Genomic DNA, 23253 nt, shown 5'->3' with positions numbered 1-23253 from the left:
CATCTTGATTTATTACTAACACGATGTTTTTGCTGTATCCTCACAGGATTATTCTTTATATTTAAAGACCAATAATATTACTATATATGCCTTAAGATAGATCTACTGGGTCAATTTTCTCTGCTAAAAGTTATATTTTCATTATTGAGAAACATTTTCTTTAGTTTCAAAATAATGAAGTTTGTGAGTTTCCCCTCCATCACCTTATTGCTGTATATGATTTTCAAGAAACATTATGGTTTCAAATTCAGAACTAAGTCACTGCTGTGTTCCTATAGGAATTTCATTAATTTAATAAGCTTTTTAAAAAACCAAGTGTATCTTGTGGCCTTAATTCTTGTTTCAACTAAGCCCACCTTCTTTCCCTCTTGCCACTCCTCTGCAACCCTTCGTTCTGCCATGCAACCAGCATAGACTTAACACTTGGCTTTTTGATATTTGCAGCCCCTGACCTATGAGGTAAATAACAAGGAGCAGTGGATCTGTATGTGGATGTCTTATGTGGCTGCCACAAGGATGAAGATTTTTCTCCTTTTTTTGGTTGCTGCCTTGATTCACCCTACATCCATCACTGCCCAAAATTTCCAAGGCACCCTAGACTGCCCTGAGAAGCTAGAACAAGGAAGGATCTGGCTCCACTTCTAAAAATTTATAGAAGTGGCTTCTGATTAAACCTTAATGCTGCCCTAAATGTGTCCTGGGACGTATGAGATTTTAGGACAGGCCAGAGGGTAAGCTGAGCTGCTGAGGCTGGAGCTTTGAGCACAGAAGGAAACCCCAGAAGGAGGCTTACATTACTTGTAGGCAAGGCAAGTGTCAGTAGATTTGTACTTATACATATTTGAGTAGGATTTTGATCATGGGTGTTAGGTTAGGGGTTGGAACATACTTATTACATACATAAAATGTCATATTTGAGACAGGAGGGAACTTCAAATAATATTTCCATTGTTCAGTTGTTTGTTAATATTGAGTTATGCAGAAAGAATACCTGTCTAGCAATAAGAGACATCATATTCTACATTTTTCTTCTCCACTAAGGAGGAAAGACAGAATGAACATTTATTGAATACCTATTATGTGCTGGATACTTTACATATGATTTCTATTTAACATTTCACAAGTATACTGGGAAGGAAGTATTATTGTTTCTATTTTTATGAATAACACTAAAGTGGAAAATTTTTAAGTCACAGATAAGAGAGACAGAGCCTAAGTCTGGACCTGAATTTGTCTGACTCTTAACTTCCACCACACAAACACGGCCTCTTGTTGGTGGTATCTCAGGTAGTCATTTAACGTTTAAAAGAATGTTCCCTCATTTGTAAAATTAGAGTGTTGGAGAAGTACACCCTAGAGTTTCTTTCTGTCATCCTAAATTTTACAACCAACAGGATGTGAATTCCCAGCCAACTGGCTTTTTAGTATACTCTTGGGAATTGATATCTATTTCCAACTTTTCTGGTTTCTGTCAGGGCCGCTGGCCTCTTTCCCATTCTGCACAGCTTTTTAACCATGGGTTTCAAGATATTTGGTACAGTTATGATCAAACTATGCTGCTCATTCACTGCATCAGTAAGGTCAACTTCCAAATTTATTTCCTTAGATACATATGACAATTGATAAAGAAGGAATTTTCAACTATGAAAAGTTCATGGAAGATAAAGAGTAGTCTCCAAACTTTAATTTTTATGTCTTTGAGAGCCCATTTTTCTGTCTGCATTACTGTGTTTTTGTAGTTTTTGATTTCCTGACCTACAGCCTCACCAATGCCAGAGAAAAATCCTTAAAAATCTTAAATCATATGAAAACTGAGATTAAAATGGGGAAAATGATTTATTTTAATTAATTCAGCAAATTACATTCTCTAGATCATTTCAAAGAATAGGATAAAGTAAGAAAAGTATGAACTCAAGTGATAGTAATTTTGCTTAAGAAGAATACCTCGAAATATGTTCATCCTTTGTCAGAGCACATGATCTATAAAATGGCTATTAGTTGCATTGTAACATCTTATTCCTAGATTTTTACATAAGGGGATGGGCTTCTGCAATAAAAATGATTGCTAATGGTATTAGTAGAACATGATTATTTCTCCCAGGGGTTTTGTTGGTGTTTGTGTCGTGGGAGGAATAGTAATATATGAAGAATAGTAATTCGTGTTGTAAAAGGCTTGCTTCCTTAAACAACTGGCGAACTATAATAGAATTTCCCTGATGCTATATATGCAGTAAATCAGTTAAAAGAAATATACAGTTACAAACTAGTGTTTCATTAGTTCCCATTTTCTTTGGAGCAAATGTCTTGAAAGACACAGTTTCTCTCCCTTTCTCCTCCCCAAGAAATAAACTCATCATACCATTGGTGGGCTGAGCTCTGTTTCCATCAGGACTATCTTTATTATGTCTCTCTGGTGTTTTCCATTTCTTTTCCAGTGACAATTTTATTTGAAACCCAAGAGATAGAGTGAGAGGTAGTCCTGGAAGAATTTGGATGGAGGTCTAGAGGCATGCAGGCCCTCACATGTCCGTGGCCTCTAAGCAATCACCCTGGAGCACCAAGGAACAGTCTGAAGGATTTCCTCTAAAGCAGTGGATGCCCAACAAGATAACTTGGGGAGCTGATACCTGGACCTTATTCCCAGAGACCATGATTTATTGGTTAAAAGTAGGGCCTGCTCATTAGGCTTTTGGGGAAAAAGCCCCAGGTGATTCTGTGGAGCAGTTAAGAATTGATAACCATTCCCCTGAGCAACATTGAAAGATCAGAGCAAGGCTGCACAAAATCTTACTTTGGACACAAACTAAGAACCACACCAAGCAGGGATGAATCACCTCCCCAGTGGGTCCCTGAATCCTCAGGCCGGGACAGATCCTGCTTCAGCCCTTGGGGTTTTGTTTCCCAGAGTTTCTCTTTATAGTTTTCATCTGCTGGTAAAGAATTTCATGTAATCAGTTACATTAATAGAATGTTGCCAACACTTACTGTTTTCCATCCATACTTTTAGGTCTATTTGGTGAAGCCAGTCACAGGAGTTTCATCTAAAAAAAGTTAAGCTATAAAAATAAAACCAAGAATCTCCAAAGGAAAGTTAGGACAGCCTAGATTTACATGTGCTGATGTGCTGTGATATCTGGAAGATTGAAAACTCCACACTAGAATGTCTTTGGTAATAGTGCAGGGAGATGAGACAGCTAGATAAAGACAGATTTCCTGTAAGAACTGATCATGAACAGAAGAGAAAGATGAACATTCATAAGTGAGAGGAAATAACTTGCAGAATTTAGTGAGAATATAGAGCCTTAAGATACTTCTCTGTGACAAAAGGAAAAATAATGTTGTGCAAAGGTAGTCAAAACAAAGGTTTAAGGGTAATTTTCCTACAGGTGCCTTGACTTCATATTGGAACAGTCATAGTAATTGATGTGGTCTTCTAGGGTAGATGCAATCAGTCCACAGACCCCACAGACATTGTAGCTACGCACACATGCTTTTCCACAAAAGAAAACATCCTATGCTTTTCTTTTCTCACCCCTCCCAGGAGTAAAAGGGGAATAGATCAAGTGTGTGGGTGTTTATATAAGACAGTTCTTGCCTATTCAGAGAGAGAATAAAGCCTAAATTGTTATGTTCATTTAAACAAGTTTCTTAGTTTTAATAATCCATCTGCTATATTTCTGGCTGACAGGGTAAAAATTCTCAAAATGTTTTTTGAGTTCCTTTTGGTGTTAACATTCACCATGTTTTAAATATTGAGAATTTTATGACTATAAAGGGTTTTTCTTTTGATTTAATTTTTTTCTATTTCCTTCTTCCCTGCTCAAAAATGTTATTAAGTAGGAAAATGGTCTGTCATTCAACTAACTGTAAGGCCTGCCTTCTCTGGAATGCTGTGTGGTGTTGTGCTGTGACTTCCATGGAATTCAGTCCCTGTTTATCAAGGGATCCCACTTATTTTAATACCATATGTTGGAAAAAGTGAAAAATAGAAAGCAGTTCAATAGGTCTCTACCAGTAAATTGCCAGTTGGCCATTGAGAAATAGTAATTAATAGCAAAGAGAGATGTTTTATGTAGACTTAATCTGATTTGCTTCCATTGTACTGTTGAGGGATGAATGGAAGCAGTAATCCTGTGAAGGTGTTGAGATGAGGCCCATTGGGTGCTTGAGCCCTGGGATCCGCCTGCCTGCACTGCCGTGAGATCTGCTCTCTGTGACCTGGTCTCCAGCTGCCACTGTGTTGCTTGTGAACCTTCACTATTCACATCTGCCCAGACTGTCGGGACTAACTACTGACCCTTTCACGAGGCTCCTATCCTGGCTGCTCCAGCCTCCCTACACAAGTCACCTGGTAAGGGATGGGCTGCTCTCAAACCCAGCCTAGACTCTGAGGCCTCTGCCATTCCAGCACCTCAGTTGCTGCTGCAGTCTTTTGGATTGGGCATGAGTGGCACATTATGGTAATGGCTAAATTCTCAAATGTCTATTCACAAATTAGTATAAAACAGTGGCAAGATGTCTAGGTGTTTTAGGATGGGGGAATCTTTATAACTGAGTTACAGCTGTTGGCTGGCTGGTGGCAGGTGAAGTGAGTGGTAGCCGCCCAGCTCGGGCTCCCTGCGCCCCACCCTGCACCATAACGGTCTCCCCGCAGGTTATCTTGGGTACAGCCCTGAGCTGCTGCAGGTGCATTAAATTTGAGCTGAGTGGAAGGTGCCTTCCCTTAGATTCTGTGTGGGGAGCCCAGAGCCTCTCCAGGTCCAGGAGGGCAAAAGGCTGAGCCAGGGCATGTTATCACCAGGTGAGGCTGACCCCTAGACAGGGGCAGTGATGTGCTCCCAGCCCTGATGAGGTGAAAGCATGAATGAGTCACCTTTTAAGATCATCAGCAAAAAACAGTCACCCACATCAGTGAGAGATTTTAACAAGCACACGGGTTGCCTACTAGTAAGAAGACTCCAGGTCTTCCTCTATTTTGTGCCATTCAGGCTGCACTTCATAGTCTGTCCCTTAAAGTAAGTTGTGTTTTAAGAGGAAAGGGTGTGTGTATCTTTTGTCTTTGTGTGGGGGGTGAGGTGAAAGGGGTGGGGAATGGAGGCAACTTTAAAATTGGGACTTAAATTTTCTTAAAGAAAGAAAATTCAAAGGACAGGAAAAAAGGCCTCTTCATTTTGTTCATAGAATTATGATGGCAACACAATTCCTGTGTTGTACATTGTACCGGGTGCATTACATTTAGGCTTATACACAGAATTGTAAAATACGGTGACTTTTAGGGAAAGTGTTTTTTAAATGCACATTGTTTAGGAAATGAAAGAATCCAGATGTAATCAGAAAGAAGAAAGAAGGGAAAGTAAAATACAGAAGCATAAGGAATTAAACTGTTTTGTTTTCAAGAGAAAGGAAAAACCTAAGACACACTGATGCCTCTGACTGGAATAGCCTGGCTCAAGGTGGCACTTCGGCTGGGTAGGTTTCCTCTTCACATAAAAAATCAGGTCAATCTCTGGTAACATTCTCTCAGAAAACACAGAATGCCAAGAGAAAGGACTGAAAAAGATTTAGAAAAAGAAACAAAAGCAAAATCCCAATAGGATTAAAGAACCAAAGGAAACTTTTTGATTGGTTCCTCTATAAGAAATTCAGAAGAAAACCTAATACTATCCATTGTAATACATCATTTTTCTTAGGAGAATTTGGTTATCTCCCTCCCTCTGAGAAGACTGTTCTGAGAACTGTCTGTTCTACTGTTGCTAATGGTCTAAAATATTTACTTTCTACTGACAGTGTTTTCCCATTTAGACTGCTTCCTAGGGGAAACATTTTTTTTCTAAAGGTTTGCTTACTTGATTATAATCTGTGAAATGCATACCAAAGACAATTCTCTCTACTTCAGTACCTTGTAGTTAGCACGCTAAGTGGAGCTTCCTACACCATTCTGTACAGGAACCTAGCCTCTGAAAACCACACACCAGCCCTGGAAAGATGATAATGTGAGCAGAGGGTTCCTAGGTAAAGTAAGACTCATAAATTACTGTTACTAATTTCTTAGACAGGAAGAATGAGGTCTTTACCAATTTCTTTGCCCCATTTTGGGAAATCTCAGAGTGTTTTTTGTACCAAATGCCCTTCCTGAGGGGGTTCCCTGTGATGACCAGCCTCTGTGGCTCTTTGTCCTGCCCTTCTGACCGCACGTAATGGACTAGGATGGGCATTTGCGAGCTCGAGCAGTCTGTCCATGGTTTGGCTGTGGGCCTAGAAAGCTCTACCCAACAGAGAGCAAGTGATGACTGGGCAGGTTAAAGACTCTCTATTTGGGACTTTAAATATGAGATACACAGAGAGTCTGTTTGGGTGAATGGGCAGAAGACAAGATACCTGGAAAAAGAGGTTAAGCAGAAGCCATAAGGCAGCAAAAACTGTGAGGCAGCAGAATCATTGACAGAAAGAGAAGATAAAGAAGAATAAAAATATATTAGTAGGTAGCTACAAAAGCAGAATAAGCAGAGAATAAGTGAGTCACCAAAATGATGGAGGACTGAAGTAAGGAACACTAATGGCTGCTACTGAGATGACAAGACAGACTGAAAGATTTTCCAATTTTTGTTCTTCTATGAGTCTTAGCTGTTGTGTCCCAGAATATCTTTACAAAAAACCCCTAGGACTTGACATAATACAATACCAGTAATGCAAAGGAGTCTACCTAAAACAATTTGGCTCCATGATGAATTTTAGGATATATTTCAAATATTTTCCATAATACATAGAAATGATTTATTTAAATAATCAACTTTATTTCTAACTTCTCCTAATAATAAAACTTTATTACAAATGTGTTTGGAAAGCATGAAATACATTTTTATGTAATTAAAGAGATACTTTTTAGAACAGAGATAGGTACAATTGTATTTTCTATTTGCTCTTATTGGAAACTGGAAGAGATATATGCCTGTTAAGTAAGGTAAGCAAAATGTTACATCTAGTGATTTGGTTACCTGTTTAATGCTTGCTTTTTGTAATCATAATTGATCTCAGTGTAACAAGAATGAAACTCCCTCTTCTGGAACCTTCTACACTTACTTACATAGTGGGATAAAATAAACATTTCAATAAAATTATCAAGATGAATTCACTGTCGATTATTTAAAGAGAATCAGCTTTTTTCCTGTCCAAGATCCTACTGCAGTTCAAATCCTGTTAACTGAGGGTTTGTTATTGAGAGCAACTAAACAGTTCTGAAGCACTGGATTTTCAATGTAGTGAATATGGCTTAAAATAAGGTGGCTTCTGCAGGTGACAGGAGTGAGGATGGGTGAAGGGACAGGAGTCTTTAATTTGGAGATTAATGTGGGCCCTGCCCTCTTCTGGACAGAACAGGAGGAGCAACAGTGTCTAGATGTGTGACAAGATTTTCAAATATTTTCTAAATCCACTTCAGCAATAGCTAATGAATGTGCCCACATGCTGGTTTGCCATGGTATGGTGGGCCATACTCCAAGAATGCCTGAACTGTCCCTCCTCTTAAAAGCTTACAGATGTGATGGGGAAATGAAATTTCCCCAGAATGAAAGATAACTTCATTGGATAATAAAGTATGAAATCAAACAAAGTTTATGTACATTACCATAACCTGAAAAAAAAACATTTTTTCCATTCTTTGTAAAACACTTTTGCTCTAATTAGGTGAAGAATAGAAGAATATACAAAAGATAAGGGTCAAAATCAAATCCTTGGAAGATCAACAGGCACAAAACACAGTGAAATTTTCTTAGTCTTGAACGTTAAACTAAAATGTAGACTTGTGTTGCTCTATTTTGATAATAACCATGTTCTACGTAGGGTTAATTATGAGTTCCCTTACCTTCCCAAGGTTATTCTGTCATGTTAACTTACTCATTTCAATGCTGCAACTCCTGTCGTCTCCTATAATGCAAACTAAGTTTCGCCCTTTGGCACATCAAGACCCATGGATATTTTGAAAATGGACCAGGTCAACTTAAGGCTGTAAATCTAAGCCTCAGCTCCAGCTACACCTCTCAGGTGGGTAGCAGCGTAAGTGCCAATCTGCCATTGTACCTCATATCTCATGTCTTGGACGGCCAGGGAAGAGAGCACAATCTTCTGGTCAGCTGTGTTCTGGGTTCCTGCCTCATAGTGTCATTTAATAGATCCTCTAACAGTAATAAAGTAGATTTAATAGCTATAGGGGAGAGCACATGGATTTGGTTATATAGAAATTCATAGACAAAGAGTGACACTATATTTAATAAATTTCAGTATTTAACATAAAGAAGAAAGGTGTGTATATTGAGAATTGTGCTCTTCAGTCTATTTTGCATCTTCAGCTGCAGGAAGTTGACACCAGCCTGCTAAGAAGAGAATGCAGCATCTCTTGCCACATCTCCCTTCGACCAGACAGCTGAGCTGCCCTTAGAGCTAAGACACTTCCTGTGTGGACAAGCAGTTTGGATAGGGTCAAACATGAGGCTATTGAAGTAGTAAAATATAGCCACAGAAATGTAAGTAACAATCACAGTGGCTCATGCCTTCTGTGCTGGTTGTTGGATTCTTGCCTTTCAGCCCCAAACCCACTCTGCATTGTGCTGCTTGTGATGTTGGAGGTGGATCTTGCAAACATTTCTCCTTTGCCAGTAGAAGGCTCTGTAGGTACACAGCAGGAAGAAAGGACTTCTCTTCCTGACTCTAGTGTGCCTTTTCTTGGTTTGCTCTTGCTGGAAATGGTGTCTTGTGGTGTGTGGGATACCCTGAGGTGCTCAATTCCCAGCAATATATTGGGTTCCAATTTTTTAACTTGCTAGTTCTTGCCTATGGTTCACTCACTGCCAGCTTTAGCCCACATACACCCCAGTGGAAGTTTCCTGCTTATCAATTTTAATCCATAATTCCCTCCCCACCAGTCTCAGTCTGGAAGGGGCTTTTTCCACCATCCATAGGCTACAATCACAAATCTCCAGAGATGTTTGAACCCCAGCCTTGGGAAGAGGAAACTCCCTTTAAAATGTTCACTACCTTTGGGTATTTTCCCTTAGTGATAGGGTATCTAGTATGTTTTCCTTGTAGCTAACCCCTGTAAATAATTCATAATGTTTTATTAAACCTTCCTTGCTGAATGATGGTGTGGTTTCTGTCTCCTGATCAGGCTCTTATTGATTCACCTTCCAAGTCATGGCACATCTTTCTGAAAATGTCTATTAATGAGTCAGATTTTTTTGTCCCTGTTGAAGTATCAAATCGGTGCTTCTGAGTACAAATCTGTATTAAAGATTGCAATTCTATGGCCATGGAGCTGCCACCATTCGAAAGTGACTTAGGAGTTCTATGCTTCAAAATACTTCAATTCCTTGTAGATTTGCCATGTCAGTTTTGTGCATTCACATTAGAAGCAGGATAAAAGAAATATGACTGCATGATTTGCTGGAATCCTTTTCTGTAGACTCAACTGTAATTTTAAATGGATCACTCCATTAAAATTTAAAAATCCAGTTAAAAGACCCTCTGCCTTTTAAATTCCTTCCTGCATTACATTCCTAAATCTTTTGCCCTAGAACTCATGCTCTAGCCATCACTGTTTAGATTTCCTTCCCCGTTTTTAAGCATCTTCATTTATATTGCTTTCTATGAACATTTCCTTTCAATTATTTCACTGACTTTATATCACTCACCAACAAGAAACTTTGTTCACATTATTTAAGTAAAATTTCAATTTATATCATTTAAAGAAAAAGATCTCATTTTTGCTTTCCAGAATTTCCAACAAGTGCCATATATTGGGTTCCAATTTTTTAACTAAAGTATCAGAATTTCAAGTTTTATAAGTCTCATATTTTTATGTATTTTATACTGTATTTTTCTCTTTTTAAGAATTTCATTTTATTGTGGCAACACCATTGATGTGCTATTTATACTGAAAAATGATAAATTCCTTCTATATACCTCAGAGCAACCATCATAATGACACTAACATGCCAGTGAAAAGCTTTCCCAACTTTCATGAGCAGAGTTTGTGGTAGGCCAAGCAGCTGTGAACAATATTAGTAACTAGAAGGTATGGATATTTTGAGGAAGGCTTTGAAAGCCACACTTCCACCCTCAGCTATTTATGATTACAGTTCTGTGTCCAGATTTTAGCTAGGGAAAGCAATATTTGAAATACAGGAAAACTACAACTGAAGGAGTTCTCATCTTTCAGATTTAGATATAGAAACTGAGGTTCAGACAGGCTAAATGGCTTGCTCAAGGTCACACAGTGGGAAGGATGTAGACTCTTACCTTTTAATCTCAATTACATTTGACTTGGTTGGACTATTGCTCTGAATCTGGTAAGGATCAGAGCTCCTTGTGTTTAAATTACTTTTAAAAGGCAAAATTATAATATTTCTTGTCAAGTTACGATCATCTTTATGACCATCTTAATTTTAAAGATCGTTTGTCTCTAGTTAGCTTCTCCTAATAATAAAACTTATATTATTAATGTGTTTGGAAACCATGAGATACACTTTTGTGTAACTAAGGAGGTGTTTTTTAGACCTTAGACGACAGAGAGGTATAGTTACATTTCCTATTTGCCCTTATAATAAGCTGAAAGAGATTTATGTTTGTTAAGTTATGGTTAAACTTTCTAGTACTTCATTGCTATGAAGTACTTCATTGCTAAATCAGTTATGGTAACTTTATTATTTCAAATTCCATGTTTTCATTTTTTTCAGAACAATGATAATAACAGGAGAAAACTTTCAAAGGTAAATTTAAAAAAAACAGTTTTTGGACAAAGCACTGGAATTAAGTCAGAAGAATTAAATTCTAAGCTGGCTTTTCTTACTATGTGACATGCTGACATCTAAGCCTCATTCAGTGAAATGGGGCTAATGATAGATGCCCTTTTCACATCACAAGGCCCTTGTAAGGAAAAGTAGATAATAGGTGGGAATTACTTTGAGGTTTTCTGGAGAAAATATCTGTATTACTTAAAGCTTTTCAATATCATGTTATAATGCTGCTGACAATTTTTATAAATGATGTCTTGTTTACAATTTAAAGTTGTACTTCGAGGCATCACCCAAAAAGTGGACTTGTATAAAATAAATTCACATTTTTAAAATGGATACATTTTAATGTTGCAGAAATATGAGTTTAGAAGTAGCCTGTCATTTTTCTTTTATATAAAACGTAAGATCTGACTAAAGATCTTTGATCAATGATTTGGCTTCTGTCATGGGATTTCTTTTCAGACCACTAGATGGTGCAATTTATAGTCTAAACCTTGTCAAAAGAATTTTGTCAGAAGCACAGTAATAGAGAGACCGGCTTTTGGAAAAGGCAAAGTGAGGAAAACAATTTGGAATAGTTCTTAATACCTAAAGAATGTTATTAATGCCTGGGGATACATAACCATCCCCTCTCAGAAAAAGAGCAGCGTAGAGCATCAGTTCAGGCAACTGTCCCTATGTCAGTCTTTCATTAATTAGCTCCTGGAGGACTTACTTCAGTCATCTGGGCATAGGTTTCTTCAGCTGATCAATTCTGCTCAAATGCATTCTTTCTCTATTTCCCTCTCTTTCCTTTTCTGGAATCAGGGCAGAGGTCAGGAGCTCTGGGGAAGCCACGGTACAAAGGTGCTGAGCACCTGAGAGGCGTGGTGATGGCACTCTGTGTAAGTGCCTGGTCTAAGGGGGCAGCCAAACAAAAGTCACAACCGTTAGAGCCAGGCTCTGTTCCTGACCCTGCTATGCTCTATGGGCAGCATGTGACTATGGTAAACTTCCTCTGACTTTGCCCCATTTCTTTATAAATCTGACTCTGTAACATTTGACACCTCTTCCCCTGAGAGAGCTTACAAGGATTAATGAGATAATGGTGCCAAAAGCTAGGACTTTTAATGAAAACTGCTGATTATAAGCAAAACATCAGTGGGTGAGTACGTAACTAAAGTCGGATATTAAAATGCTCCTGAATTGGGTGACATCATACTAACATGTAAAAGAACGTTTTTCAGGAGAAGTGAAAATGATTACGAGGGAGGAAATCAGGCCTTTGAATAAGAATGCAAAGTCCAGGAGGCAACCCCTCTGTACAAGAGAAGGAGGCTGATGAAAAAGTCTCTTTACTGACAAGAAGGAATCTTGTATGGGAGTGGGAGTAGGAGTGAATCTTTTCCAATTCCTTAGGACAGGAGGAGCAGACAAGAATGTACATGATGTCGGAAAGGTCAGAAAGACACGAAAAGTTTAGAGAAGAGGTCTTGGAAAGTGGATGTTGTACATGTTCTTAGCTTTATATCAAACAGACCTGTTTCTTTTAAACTTTTTTTATCGTGATAAGAACATTTAACATGAGGCCTCCTCTTTTAACACATTTTTAAGTGTACATTATTGTTGATTATAGGTACAATGTTGTACAAAGACCTCTAGAGTTCATTCTTGCTTCACTGAAGATAAAACTTCATGTTCATTCATTAACTCCCCATTTCCTCCTCTTCCCACTTTACAAAATCAACACACATACAGTGAAGAATCTGGGAATCCCTGCTAGATTTTTTGAACATTATTTAATCAATGTAAGAGAAAACCCAGTGAAATTTCCATGGGAAAAAAAAAATCCCAACAACTTCCAAACAAATTATAGGGAGGCTGAGAGGCAGCTAGTAAACTCACAAATACACATATTGGTTTTCCAAGTGTCCAACAAAGGGCTTAAACTATGGCATTAAGTATGGCAGTGGGGAAGGGATTGCCTCTCTGTCGGGTATGGCAATGGGAACCTTAATAGGTCAGTTATGAGAACCTGGAGACAGTATACCTGGACCTCATAAACATCTCATGTCCAAGCACACTGTCCAGGTCTCCCACAAGTGGGCAACACTAGGTTAATAACCATTGGTCTGCAAATTAAAGGAATTCTGGCTAAGGATGCATTTCCTGATCTCATATTTAAGGAATTTGAGCTGCTCCCAGATGATTCCAAGTTGTCTCTCATATATCAGATCTGTGAAAGTTTTTAGAGTACCTACATTTACAGGAAGCTTTATTTTTCTCTTGGGAAAACATTGCTCCGAGAATGAAATGACTACAACAATATTCTCTGAAACAGCCAAACACTACCTCCTTCCATGTGCTGAAAATGATTATATAAAGAAATTGGTTTGGGACATGCATGTTACAGGGTTGCCCTATTACATTCCCCATCTATTTACCTCCTCAAAACATTTTCCCTGGTGTGGGACATATACTCCACACACACAATGTGGTCAGAAAAATCTATAGATGCCTAAATGCCTGGAAGCATTTACCTTTGTTCACAATAGCTTTATTTCTGTGCTGAAATAAAATGCTTTCCATCAGAATCCTCTCTCTCAGCACCTAATAAAGAATCCAGATGGAACCTGTTCAATCAGAGCAGAAAACCACCAAACTCAAAATAAATAAAACATTTTCAAAACATACTGATAGAACTAAAAGTGCATTTACCTGGGCAATTATGTCTGTAATTTCTGAGTAACTATGGCATCTTCTCACGCAAGATCGAGCTAAAAAGTCTTCCACCAGCCGTGTTCCAATGCCATATCCCCTGTGGATCAAGAAAAAAGTGTGGTCTGAAAATACATTATTAGTGAAGTCTATCAGTGTTAAAGAATAAATTAATCTGTTTAGCACTTGCAAATGTGGTTAACAAAGTAAACCAAACTTGACAAGTCGAACAGCTATTTGGCAGCTGGCTCCTTATTTGTCCTATAGACCACAGAAGGAGCGAACAACTCATCCAGGGAATACTAGTTTCCTATAAGCAGAAGAGTCAGAGGAGTCAAGGTTGGCCCAAATGTGGCAGTGTAAATTCTAGGCTGGTATTGTAGACTAATGTTCCTCATTGGCAATTAACTTTCTCATCATTAGCTGTTGGCAGAAACAGAATGAGGGTCTAGCTAACTTGCTGTCTGCTACAAGTGCACTACCTGGATGCGTATTCTTCTCTCAACATAGTCACCACGGTAGAGGGGCAGGCATGTTTGGAATGGGTGCTGGAAGGAGGGGAAGGGGGAACAGAGAAATGAATTTTTGTTGCCAGTGCAGGTTTCAGCAGTTAGAACTCTGATGCTTAGTGAAAAAAAAAAAAAGGAAAAAGTGTGTCTCAGAAAATTCACTTTTCATTCCTAAGAAACTGAATCTATAGGACCTGGGAAAATGTATTTGTATTATCCTTTAGCTCCACCTCACAGTGAATAGCTTGAGTCATAACTGAAATATAATTCTGAAAGCATTTTACTGAGATGTGATAACCCAATTGAGTATGTGGCTAGGATGGCTGAGGAGACACCTTTAACAAAACAGACATAGAACTTCCCATCTAGCTTAGGAAATCTGACCTTGCTGTGAGAAATAAAATGGAATAAGATCGCTTTTGCCAAATGACTGGCACAAAATTTCACAGCCGCATATACATAAGCAAGCGAAATGATTTGAACTGAGCAACACAAGGCCCAACAAAGTAAAACATCACAGTTTGTAGAGCCAGTATTTGTCCATAGGGACTAAAAAGGGGGAGATGCTTGGTGACTGGGTTGTTGGCGGGAGATGGAGTTGATGTCAGAGTGAAACTAACTCATTCACTTTATGAGATATTCTATTTATAATTCTCAGGGGGTAGAAATATTCAGTTTAGCTTACTGGCCTTTCAAGAAAAATGTCTTGTGATTCTAGCCAGGAAATTCACACTGAAAAGACTTTTAAAGAATACAATGTATACTTTACAGAGATAGTTGTACCAGGATTTAAAAAAAATGTTTACAGTTTTCTCAGGTTATGCATACTCACAGGCTTGCTCACTAAGAACAGTGGGGAAAGCCAGAACTCTGTGGTCAGGGCGGCATGCTTACATATATCTTGCTTTGATCAAAGGCTATGTTTCTGCAAAGTAGATGCTTTCAGCAGAAGCTATTAAAGAAATCTAAATGTGAATTATTGTTTTTCTTAAGCAAGGCCTTTCTGCAGCCTCTCAGAAATATTATTCTTTAATATTTCACCCATATTTGTTGAAGTGTGCACTCAAGTAGCAGCTAAGGTATGTTTTTTTAGTCAAATAAATGAGTTTCTTCATTTTCTACAGCTGTTCCACAAAATAATGCAAATTTAGCATAACTTCTGGAAATGATACATCACATGTTTAAGTATGACCTCTGTGTAAAATAGCTTAAGCAGCTTCCAGCACTAGAGGTGGTTTAGCTTAGGAAGTGCTTCTAACTAATTAGGAAAGAAATGCAAAACAAAACAAAACAAGACAAAAGGTAAGTGGACCAATATAAACACAGAACAATGAAAAATCACTTTCCAAAAGGAAAAGGATAAGCCTATATAGAAAGAGAAGACACCAAGGGTTCAAAACAAACATCTTTCAAGCTTTCCTTTATATTGTCTTTTTCCTGTATTCCAGCTGAAAACACAGGAAACCTTTCTGCAAAGCTCTAAAATACTCATCAAGGCTAAATTTCCCCTTCAATCTGGTTAACTAAATCTTTTAATAAGTACAGGTTTTCCAGTCTTTGCCCTGTTATCATCCTATTCAGGATCCATAATTATGAGGTTCAAAAAATGTTGACAGGTATTTTATTATCAGACAATAATCTGATGATAATATAATTATTCTGAGTAAATTAAAGCCTGAATTTATGTAGAAGCAATATCCATTAATAAAGAGGAGAAATGACATTGTTTTAAAAGGAAGGAGTGGGTTTCTGTAACATATTTTTAAGTAATGGTGAAAGCATTTGAACAATAAAAACACTACACAGGAAAAAATAAATCTCTCTTCTACCAGTAATACCCAGTCTCCCAGATCTCTCAAGCAACTACCGTTAGTAGTTTTTTACATATCCTTTCAAAGATGGTCCATGTCAGCACATATTTATATTGGAAGAAGTTATGTTAGAATAAAAGACTTCTTAAAAGAATCAAATACGATGATCTATCATATTGTTAAAAGAACCTTTGCTTATAAGCAGCTAGCAAAAAAATTGATTTCTAACTAAAAAGAATAAGCTCCATGTTTGATATTCATGGAAAACAAATTCCTTCCTGTTATTGTATAGTTTATGACAACCCAATTCTGGCAGTTGTCAGAAATTATTTTCAGCTTTAAGATGGGATTCATTGAAATAAAGGAAGAGCTGGTGAAATGGAGCAAGTCATTAGAGATGGACAAAATGCAGAGGATGTTAAGAAACAATGTACATTTCACAAGAATGAAACATTTCTACTTACATTTTATCTAAATATTTATTCACATCTTCATCTTTTTCATAATCCTTACACAACTGAGCAACAAGAGCTCCATAGGTGAGGACAAAGAGATCTTTGTTCTGGAGAAAAAAGGGTGTGTTTCCATTATAGGCAACATTATGAACATTATGCTACTTTATTTCTTTTTAAATGAATTGTCTATTCAGTTTTTCCAACCTTCTAACTAATTATTGCAATAAATTTTCACTTCTGGGAAGAAATGGTACCCACATTTGGGCACATTTCCTAGGAGAAAAAAAAAAGCTGTGAAATAAGATAAATTTCTTAACATGAAAACATCTTTCTATGCATTTGCTTACTTTATGTAACTTACAATGTATTTTCATGGAGGAAGGTTTTTTTTTTAAGTAATTGCTAACAGAAATTCCTATTGTTCTGGAATAGTTATTGGTATATGTTAACCATAGTTGCAGTTGGAAGGAATAATTGGAAGGTGAGACTTTTCATGAGTCTGGGTAAATCCCTAATGGGCTCCAGATCTGCCAAGGAGACCATCAGGATGAACCCAACTGTAGCAGAAAACTTGTGATATTTTTTTTCTTTATACTTATAGAAGAAAGGAGAATTTGTATTTTCCTTATAGATCTCCAAAATATATCCTATTATTTTCAGAGTTAATTAAAATGAAAACTAAAACTAAGAATAATTTAGGTTTGGTTTAGCATAGATAGGTAGAAAATATGGGAGCCAGGAAACACAAACCTTAATCAATCCATTTGAAAACATCTTTTATTTTGCTTCTGCTATTGAATACCATCTAACTAAGGGAGGAGGTTATTAGAGATCATTTGTTCCAATGGTCTCCTTCCTATAGAGGAGGGAATGAGGGCTCAGGAAAAATGAGTGACTTGCCCAACTAGCCAGAAGCCGGCAGAGCCAAGATGGTGCCTGAGCCTCTGGTCCCCACTCCGACACAGAAGTTGCCCCCGAGATGCACAAACATGAGCCTCAGAGTAGAGGTGGTGGGAGAGGGTGGTAGGAAGGGGAGCCACTGTGGAAAAGAATCTTATTTTGTGCATTATCCTGTATTTTTATGAAAGGTCAAATGTGGATTCCAGCTTGGAAGAGGTGTCCTTACCTCCAGGCCCATGTACCTCGGGCAGCCTAACATGGAGGGGAAGATAAGGCCCAAAGACATGTACTCCATTTTTTTTTTAAAGCATGGGTAGAAATAGGTCAACAAAGCAATAATATTGTTTTGGGAAGTGGCTTCTATAAAATATATGAAATATATATGTAAAATATTAAAAAATATAAAATATTATATAATTTTCATCTAAATCCTTCCAAAATTGGCCCTATTCTGCCACTGTCTATTCCTTTATGTATGGGTTTATATCACAACAAATATGTTTCTTTAATTAGGTAGAACATTAATTATAACTTAATAAGTTTTAAAAGAATAGATCTAAATAGTATATGCACATATGAACATTACCTATTTTGAAAAATATAAGTCAAAATGCCATAAATTTGTATAGAATATACATTACATACATTAACTGACATTACAGTAAGGGCACTAACATATATAATTCAGGTACAGGAAAATAATGAGTACTTTAATATTCCTATTTGAAACAAAGATGTAAGGCAAGTGCTTTAAACAAAAGTACTGTTAAACAAATCACTGAAAGGTAACCATGCTTTCAATTTTAATTCTGTTCTTATTTAAATTTTCCAAGAACATAATCACAAGTCACAAAAAATGTCTGTAAATTACATATGAAATATCTGCCTAACATGTAAGGAGTCATGACAGAAGATAAATTACTACTATGTGGCAATATTACAGCATAAAAATACGCAATGGTGAAGAAGAGTGAGAGAGAGAGAATGATCATGTGGTTGCTGCTACTAGAGGTAAAACAAAAGAATTTGAAAAAGAGAGAAAAGGGGATAAAGTTATACCCTGCTTACATTCCATAGCCTCAGCATTGTGCCAGTTATAATTAAGACCAAACTGAAATCATGGCATTTTCTTCTCTCTCTCTCTCTCTCTCTCTGTAGTCTTTCTTATTCCGTTGGATGGGAATTAGCTATATTTTACTTCAGCTGAGTTTCAAGTTCAATACCCATAAAAACCAGTTTTCTCCATTCCTCTTCATGGCCAAAAGCCGGACCTTGACCTACATGTCCAGTAGGTTAACAGAAAAGATCAACATAAATATATCTTCATGGTTTATAAAGCAGTAATGGACAGTCATTTCTCACATATGAAAAATACAATACCATTAATTTTTTCAGGAGGTTTTGGATATATGAGGATAAAAATGTGTTTTAACTGATATATAAGTCAAGTGATTATGTGCAATATGAACCAGGTACAATTTTTTTAGTATTTGAAAGCTCCACATAAAAATAAATGAAGATCCCAGAATGCCAGAGAGGGCATCTGCAGGTGGGGTGTGTCTCCTTGCTTTGAGACACAAGTGCTACTTCTATAATTCTGAGTACCATAGCTGAAATTATTTGATTTTATCCAATGCCCATCAGTCTCTTGAAATAATTAAAAGAGCCTTAAATTTAATGATGAGTTTTCACATCTGCAATTTCTGAATTCTTAATGAGAGGATTAAAGAATATCTAAATCTAATCTTCAAATAATTAGGTTTTAAAAATAACTCTGGACTTGAAATATATAAAAAGGGTAATAGCACATACTAAATTACAACAATAAACATACTGAAGATAAAGAAATACATGTTTAAAAGCAATCTCTTAATACCAGGTTTTTTAAATGACTTATTCCTGCTCAGTTTAACACATAATCAACTATTTTATATACCTTTCATTTCCTAGTTCAAGAAGTATGAAATACAAAGAATTGCTTAATAGTTTGATACTTTTCTTTCAGTAACAAAGAAGTTGATACTTCTATAGATTTAATTAGTCCAAAAAAAGATTCTAAAATATGTATAAAGAATTGATTATTCTGTTACAGTAAGAAGAGATCATTGTAACTATTCCCAGAGGTGTCATTTATGATTCACTTCACTAAAGACTCCCTTGCTTCATGCAAAAGTCTATTTTTAGCATCACCTTTCAAAATAAATCAGAAATCACTCAAGAAAACATTTTCTGTGAAGTAGACAAAAAAATCTCTGAGAATATGTTTATAAAAAGATCTTACTATTTTACGGTATTCTGGTCTTCTGTGTGCAGGACGAGACATAGTGCTTGAAAGATGACGAATATGATCTTCAATTCTTTTCTTTGATTTTTACCTTAAAGGTGTATCAGTCTTTGTCCTTGTTTTGTCTTGCAAGCTCCTCCTTGCTTTGAGACACAAGTGCTACTTCTGCACTCTATTGCTTTTGCTTTTCACTGAACTGAAGAGGAAAACAATCCGAAATCAACCTGTTTTATCCTCACATACCTTGCCACTGATCAAATACTGCTTTACTTGTGAGGACAAGTTGTAATCTAGAGGTATAAAAGCTGATAGTCGGAAGTCAGACCAGAAGCCCTGGCTACTGAAAATCCTTTAGCCCAAGGGAGAGTACAAGAGTGGTGCTTTGATCTCATGCCAAGGCGTTCTAAAATCACAAACAGAAACCTTCACAATCCAAAATAGATCTAAATGTTAGCATTATTCAGTCTTCATATTGATTGCTGTGTGAGTTCAAGACAGAATCAGCAACCTATAGGTACTAAATCTTGGGTTTGAACCTAATCAACAATTCTAATGGGTATCAAATTATCACCCAAATAATGGGTATTACAGACCTCCATCTTGTGTGATTACAAAATTCAAATATCTCGTGACATTTTTTTCATAAGCAGCAGTTTTAAGGAGTGATAGAATTTGGTGCTGATATTTTCTTACAAAACTGTTGCTCAAAATGGGTGTTCTACAATTTAATAATGTATATAATGATTCTGTCAGAAAAAGCAAGCCCTTAGCTTCCTTTTGATAGTTCCTGAGATGTGAGCTGTTGAAGGCTTTATTTATGCAGGAGTTTAGATACTTAAAGTTAAAACAAGAAACTCCCTCATCTTGACAACTGCAGGATACAGAAGATCAAAACTGTTCCAGACACAGAAGCACAAAACGCAGTTTAAGAAAATAGTTGCCTACTTATTACAGTCTGAGTCAATCAGCCAGACATGTTCTGGGAAATTCTTGCTATAAAGTGAAAGACTGCTGACACTTTGAAGAAGAGTGTGGTGTAGTTGAAAGAGCCTAGGACTATTGAAAGGCTCAGGCTAAGTTGCAGTTTAGCCATTTACTGGCTGTGTGACCTTGGACAAGCCATTTTATTGCTTATGTGTCAGTTCCACATCTACAAAACGGCCATAGTAATACCCACCTCGCAGAATATTGGTGAATATCAAAGAGATAATGTGGGTTATAAAACATATTATAATGAACTATATAAACAGTAATTATGCTTGCAGGTAAATATATTGAATCATATTCTATGATATTTAGGGTATTTCCCTTAATGCCTACGTTCTATGACACCATTCCCAGGAAAATCAGTTTTGCTGGATTGTGGTACATGGGAGGCTTTTCAGTAGCAGATTAATAACTCTTCATATTTATATGAACTTTATGGTTTACAACATGGTTTTCATTTTCATCTCATTTTAATTTAACTGTTAAGTAGTCAATACTGTAATTTTTACCATTTAACAGAATAGGAATCTAAAAGCCAGGTTGTGAAATTTGTACAAGGTTGGCTGGGTAGTAGTCAACAAAGAAGGATTTGGGTTAAATTTGCTGACTCCAAATCAAATTTTTTATATTGCACACAGTCTACTTATATTAGAGCAAACTATTAAAATTTCAGTGGTAGACTCACAAAAGGTACTAAGGTATGGTGATGACATGTTGCTGGGCCTAGTCTGGAGTAATTCCCAGTTCCGGAAAACACATAGGAAGAGCCTGTATACTTGGTGGTCAGGGAGTGGTGGTACTGGAGTAGATTTCGCTATGAGAATCCAGGACATCGTGTGTGCAGCATTTCTCCCCCTCTTCCATGCCCCTTCTGCCAGGAACACCATATGGCTTAAGGAAGGAGTGCCTGTCAGGTGCTCCTGCACAAAGACACAAGCTGCATGAGCCTGGCTGGTAAGCACAGCAGCAGGACGCTGGCTTGTTGGTGTTCAGACAGGAAAACCCACTTGCCCTCAGCAGCTCTTATGATCTGAGGGAACTGTGTGTTCCCCAGGCTCTTTCCTTTTATGTGAAATTGCTGTTCACTTAAATAGAACACAAAAGATGTGTTCCAGACAAGTAGGTGATATACAGTGTCTGCCCTGGCAGCAAACTAGGAAAGAATCATTTCAAAATAATGCTGAAAAGAAGTTTTCCCTCTTTTGTTTGGAGCTCTCTCAGTCTCGGAGCTGGGGTTGAGTGAATGACACCTTCTTCACAATCTCATTTTATCTGCACTGCAAACCATCCAACCCAAGTAAATGGGGAGCTGGGCCTCCCCCATGCTTGTGCCTTAGGAGACAGGTGGGTGGCTGAGTAGGCACTGGGGAGAAGCTCAAAGAGGAGATCCATCACTGTTTGATCATCATCTGGGATCACCCACTTCCAGCTGCTGTAACATCTGGGTAAGGGGTTTATCTTTTTTGCAGGTTCTTTTTATATTTAAGTCTGCTTTTGGTGTTTATTTTAATCAAATTTCTTTATATAAAATCAGTGTTGATATGCTTGGTGCCCCAAGCCCCTGAGGACAGCTCTGGCCATCAGACCTAATTTCCCTTATCAATGTGTCAGCATACACTTAGTGAATGAACTGGTGGGTCCCTGCTGGGGAGTAGACATTTTATGTGTTGGACAGACAGGGCTAAATTTTAACAAGGAAACCATTTGGCTATAAAGCCCATAAGAAAAGTGATTACTCATAGTTGTAAGCATGCACAATCATCGACCAGTGACACACACATTCGGCAGATGAAGTCATTAGTCTTTTAACAGTAAACAATAAAACTTAAGGATTCATCATCATCTCCTATACCGCAAGACTCTGACACCCCATAGTGACTTCTAATCAACCAATGCTCCATCCTTTCCTACAGTTTCCTGAAAGAATGGCCTACAATTTCCTTCTCTACTTCCTCACTTCCCATATTCTCTATTAAATGGATTTTTTAAAATATGAAAATTTAAACATAAGGAAGATGTGGTACTTACTACCAAGCTCTACTGAACAAATTGTCACATATACTTCAGGCTTTGGTTTAAACAATAAAGCAGTAGAGGCACAGTTGACATATCCTGTACCCTCCTTGATCCTATTCTTTCCTCTTCAGCTGTCACCACTCCCCAGAACTTGGTATTTGTCATTCTTATACATGGTTTTAAATATACATGGTGTTAGTAGCCACAAAAAATATGTAATAATAAAGCTTCCTGTAATATATCACACTGCACACATCCTACAGCTTGCATTATTCTTTCAAAGTTATTTGTTAAGGTTTATCTATATGCATAGTTGTCACTCTAGTTATTTTCACAGCTCTATAGCAGAGGTCGGCAAACTTTTCTGTAAAAGGCCAGATAGTAAATAATGTATGCTTCAAAGCGATATGGACTGTCTCAGCTACTCAGTTCTGCTGTTATGCTGGGGAAGCGGCCATAGACAATTGCAGAATAGGTGTGGCCATGTGCTAATAACTTTATTTATAAACATTGAGATTTGGATTTCATGAAATTTTCACATGTCATAAAATATTTTTTAAAAATGTTCCCAACCATTTAAAAATGTAAAGACCACTCTTAGTTCACAAGCCATACAAAACAGGCAGTGGGCTAGTTTGGCATATGAGTCAGATTGCCCACCACTATTACAGCATTCTACACGATGGTTTATTAATCTGTTTCCTTGTTATTGGACACTAATATTGAAATTTCCTTTGTTATCTTGTACATGATCAACATGTTTTGGCAAATAATTTACTGGGAATTTATAAAAATGTTTCTTCTCTC

The 23253-nt window shown here is 37.3% G+C and overlaps 1 protein-coding gene across 1 annotated transcript in view; it reads right to left on the bottom strand.

The window, feature by feature from the left end:
• TRAPPC3L (trafficking protein particle complex subunit 3L) overlaps positions 1-20704 on the bottom strand; it is a 43576-nt gene extending 22872 nt beyond the window's left edge. The window contains exons 1-3 of the mRNA XM_036893574.2: positions 19441-20704; positions 16269-16366; positions 13485-13584 (exon numbers count right to left, since the gene is read on the bottom strand). Of these exons, the coding sequence (XP_036749469.1) occupies positions 13485-13584; positions 16269-16366; positions 19441-19482 (240 nt within the window). The 5' untranslated portion in view covers positions 19483-20704. The remainder of the gene's footprint in view (positions 1-13484; positions 13585-16268; positions 16367-19440) is intronic.
• Between the last annotated feature and the right edge of the window lie 2549 nt (positions 20705-23253).

This window comes from Manis pentadactyla, chromosome 12 (genome assembly GCF_030020395.1).
Source record: "Manis pentadactyla isolate mManPen7 chromosome 12, mManPen7.hap1, whole genome shotgun sequence".
NCBI classification, from domain to species: domain Eukaryota; kingdom Metazoa; phylum Chordata; class Mammalia; order Pholidota; family Manidae; genus Manis; species Manis pentadactyla.
The sequence above is the reverse complement of the archived record's forward strand: the minus strand, read 5'-3'. Positions and strand labels throughout refer to the sequence as shown.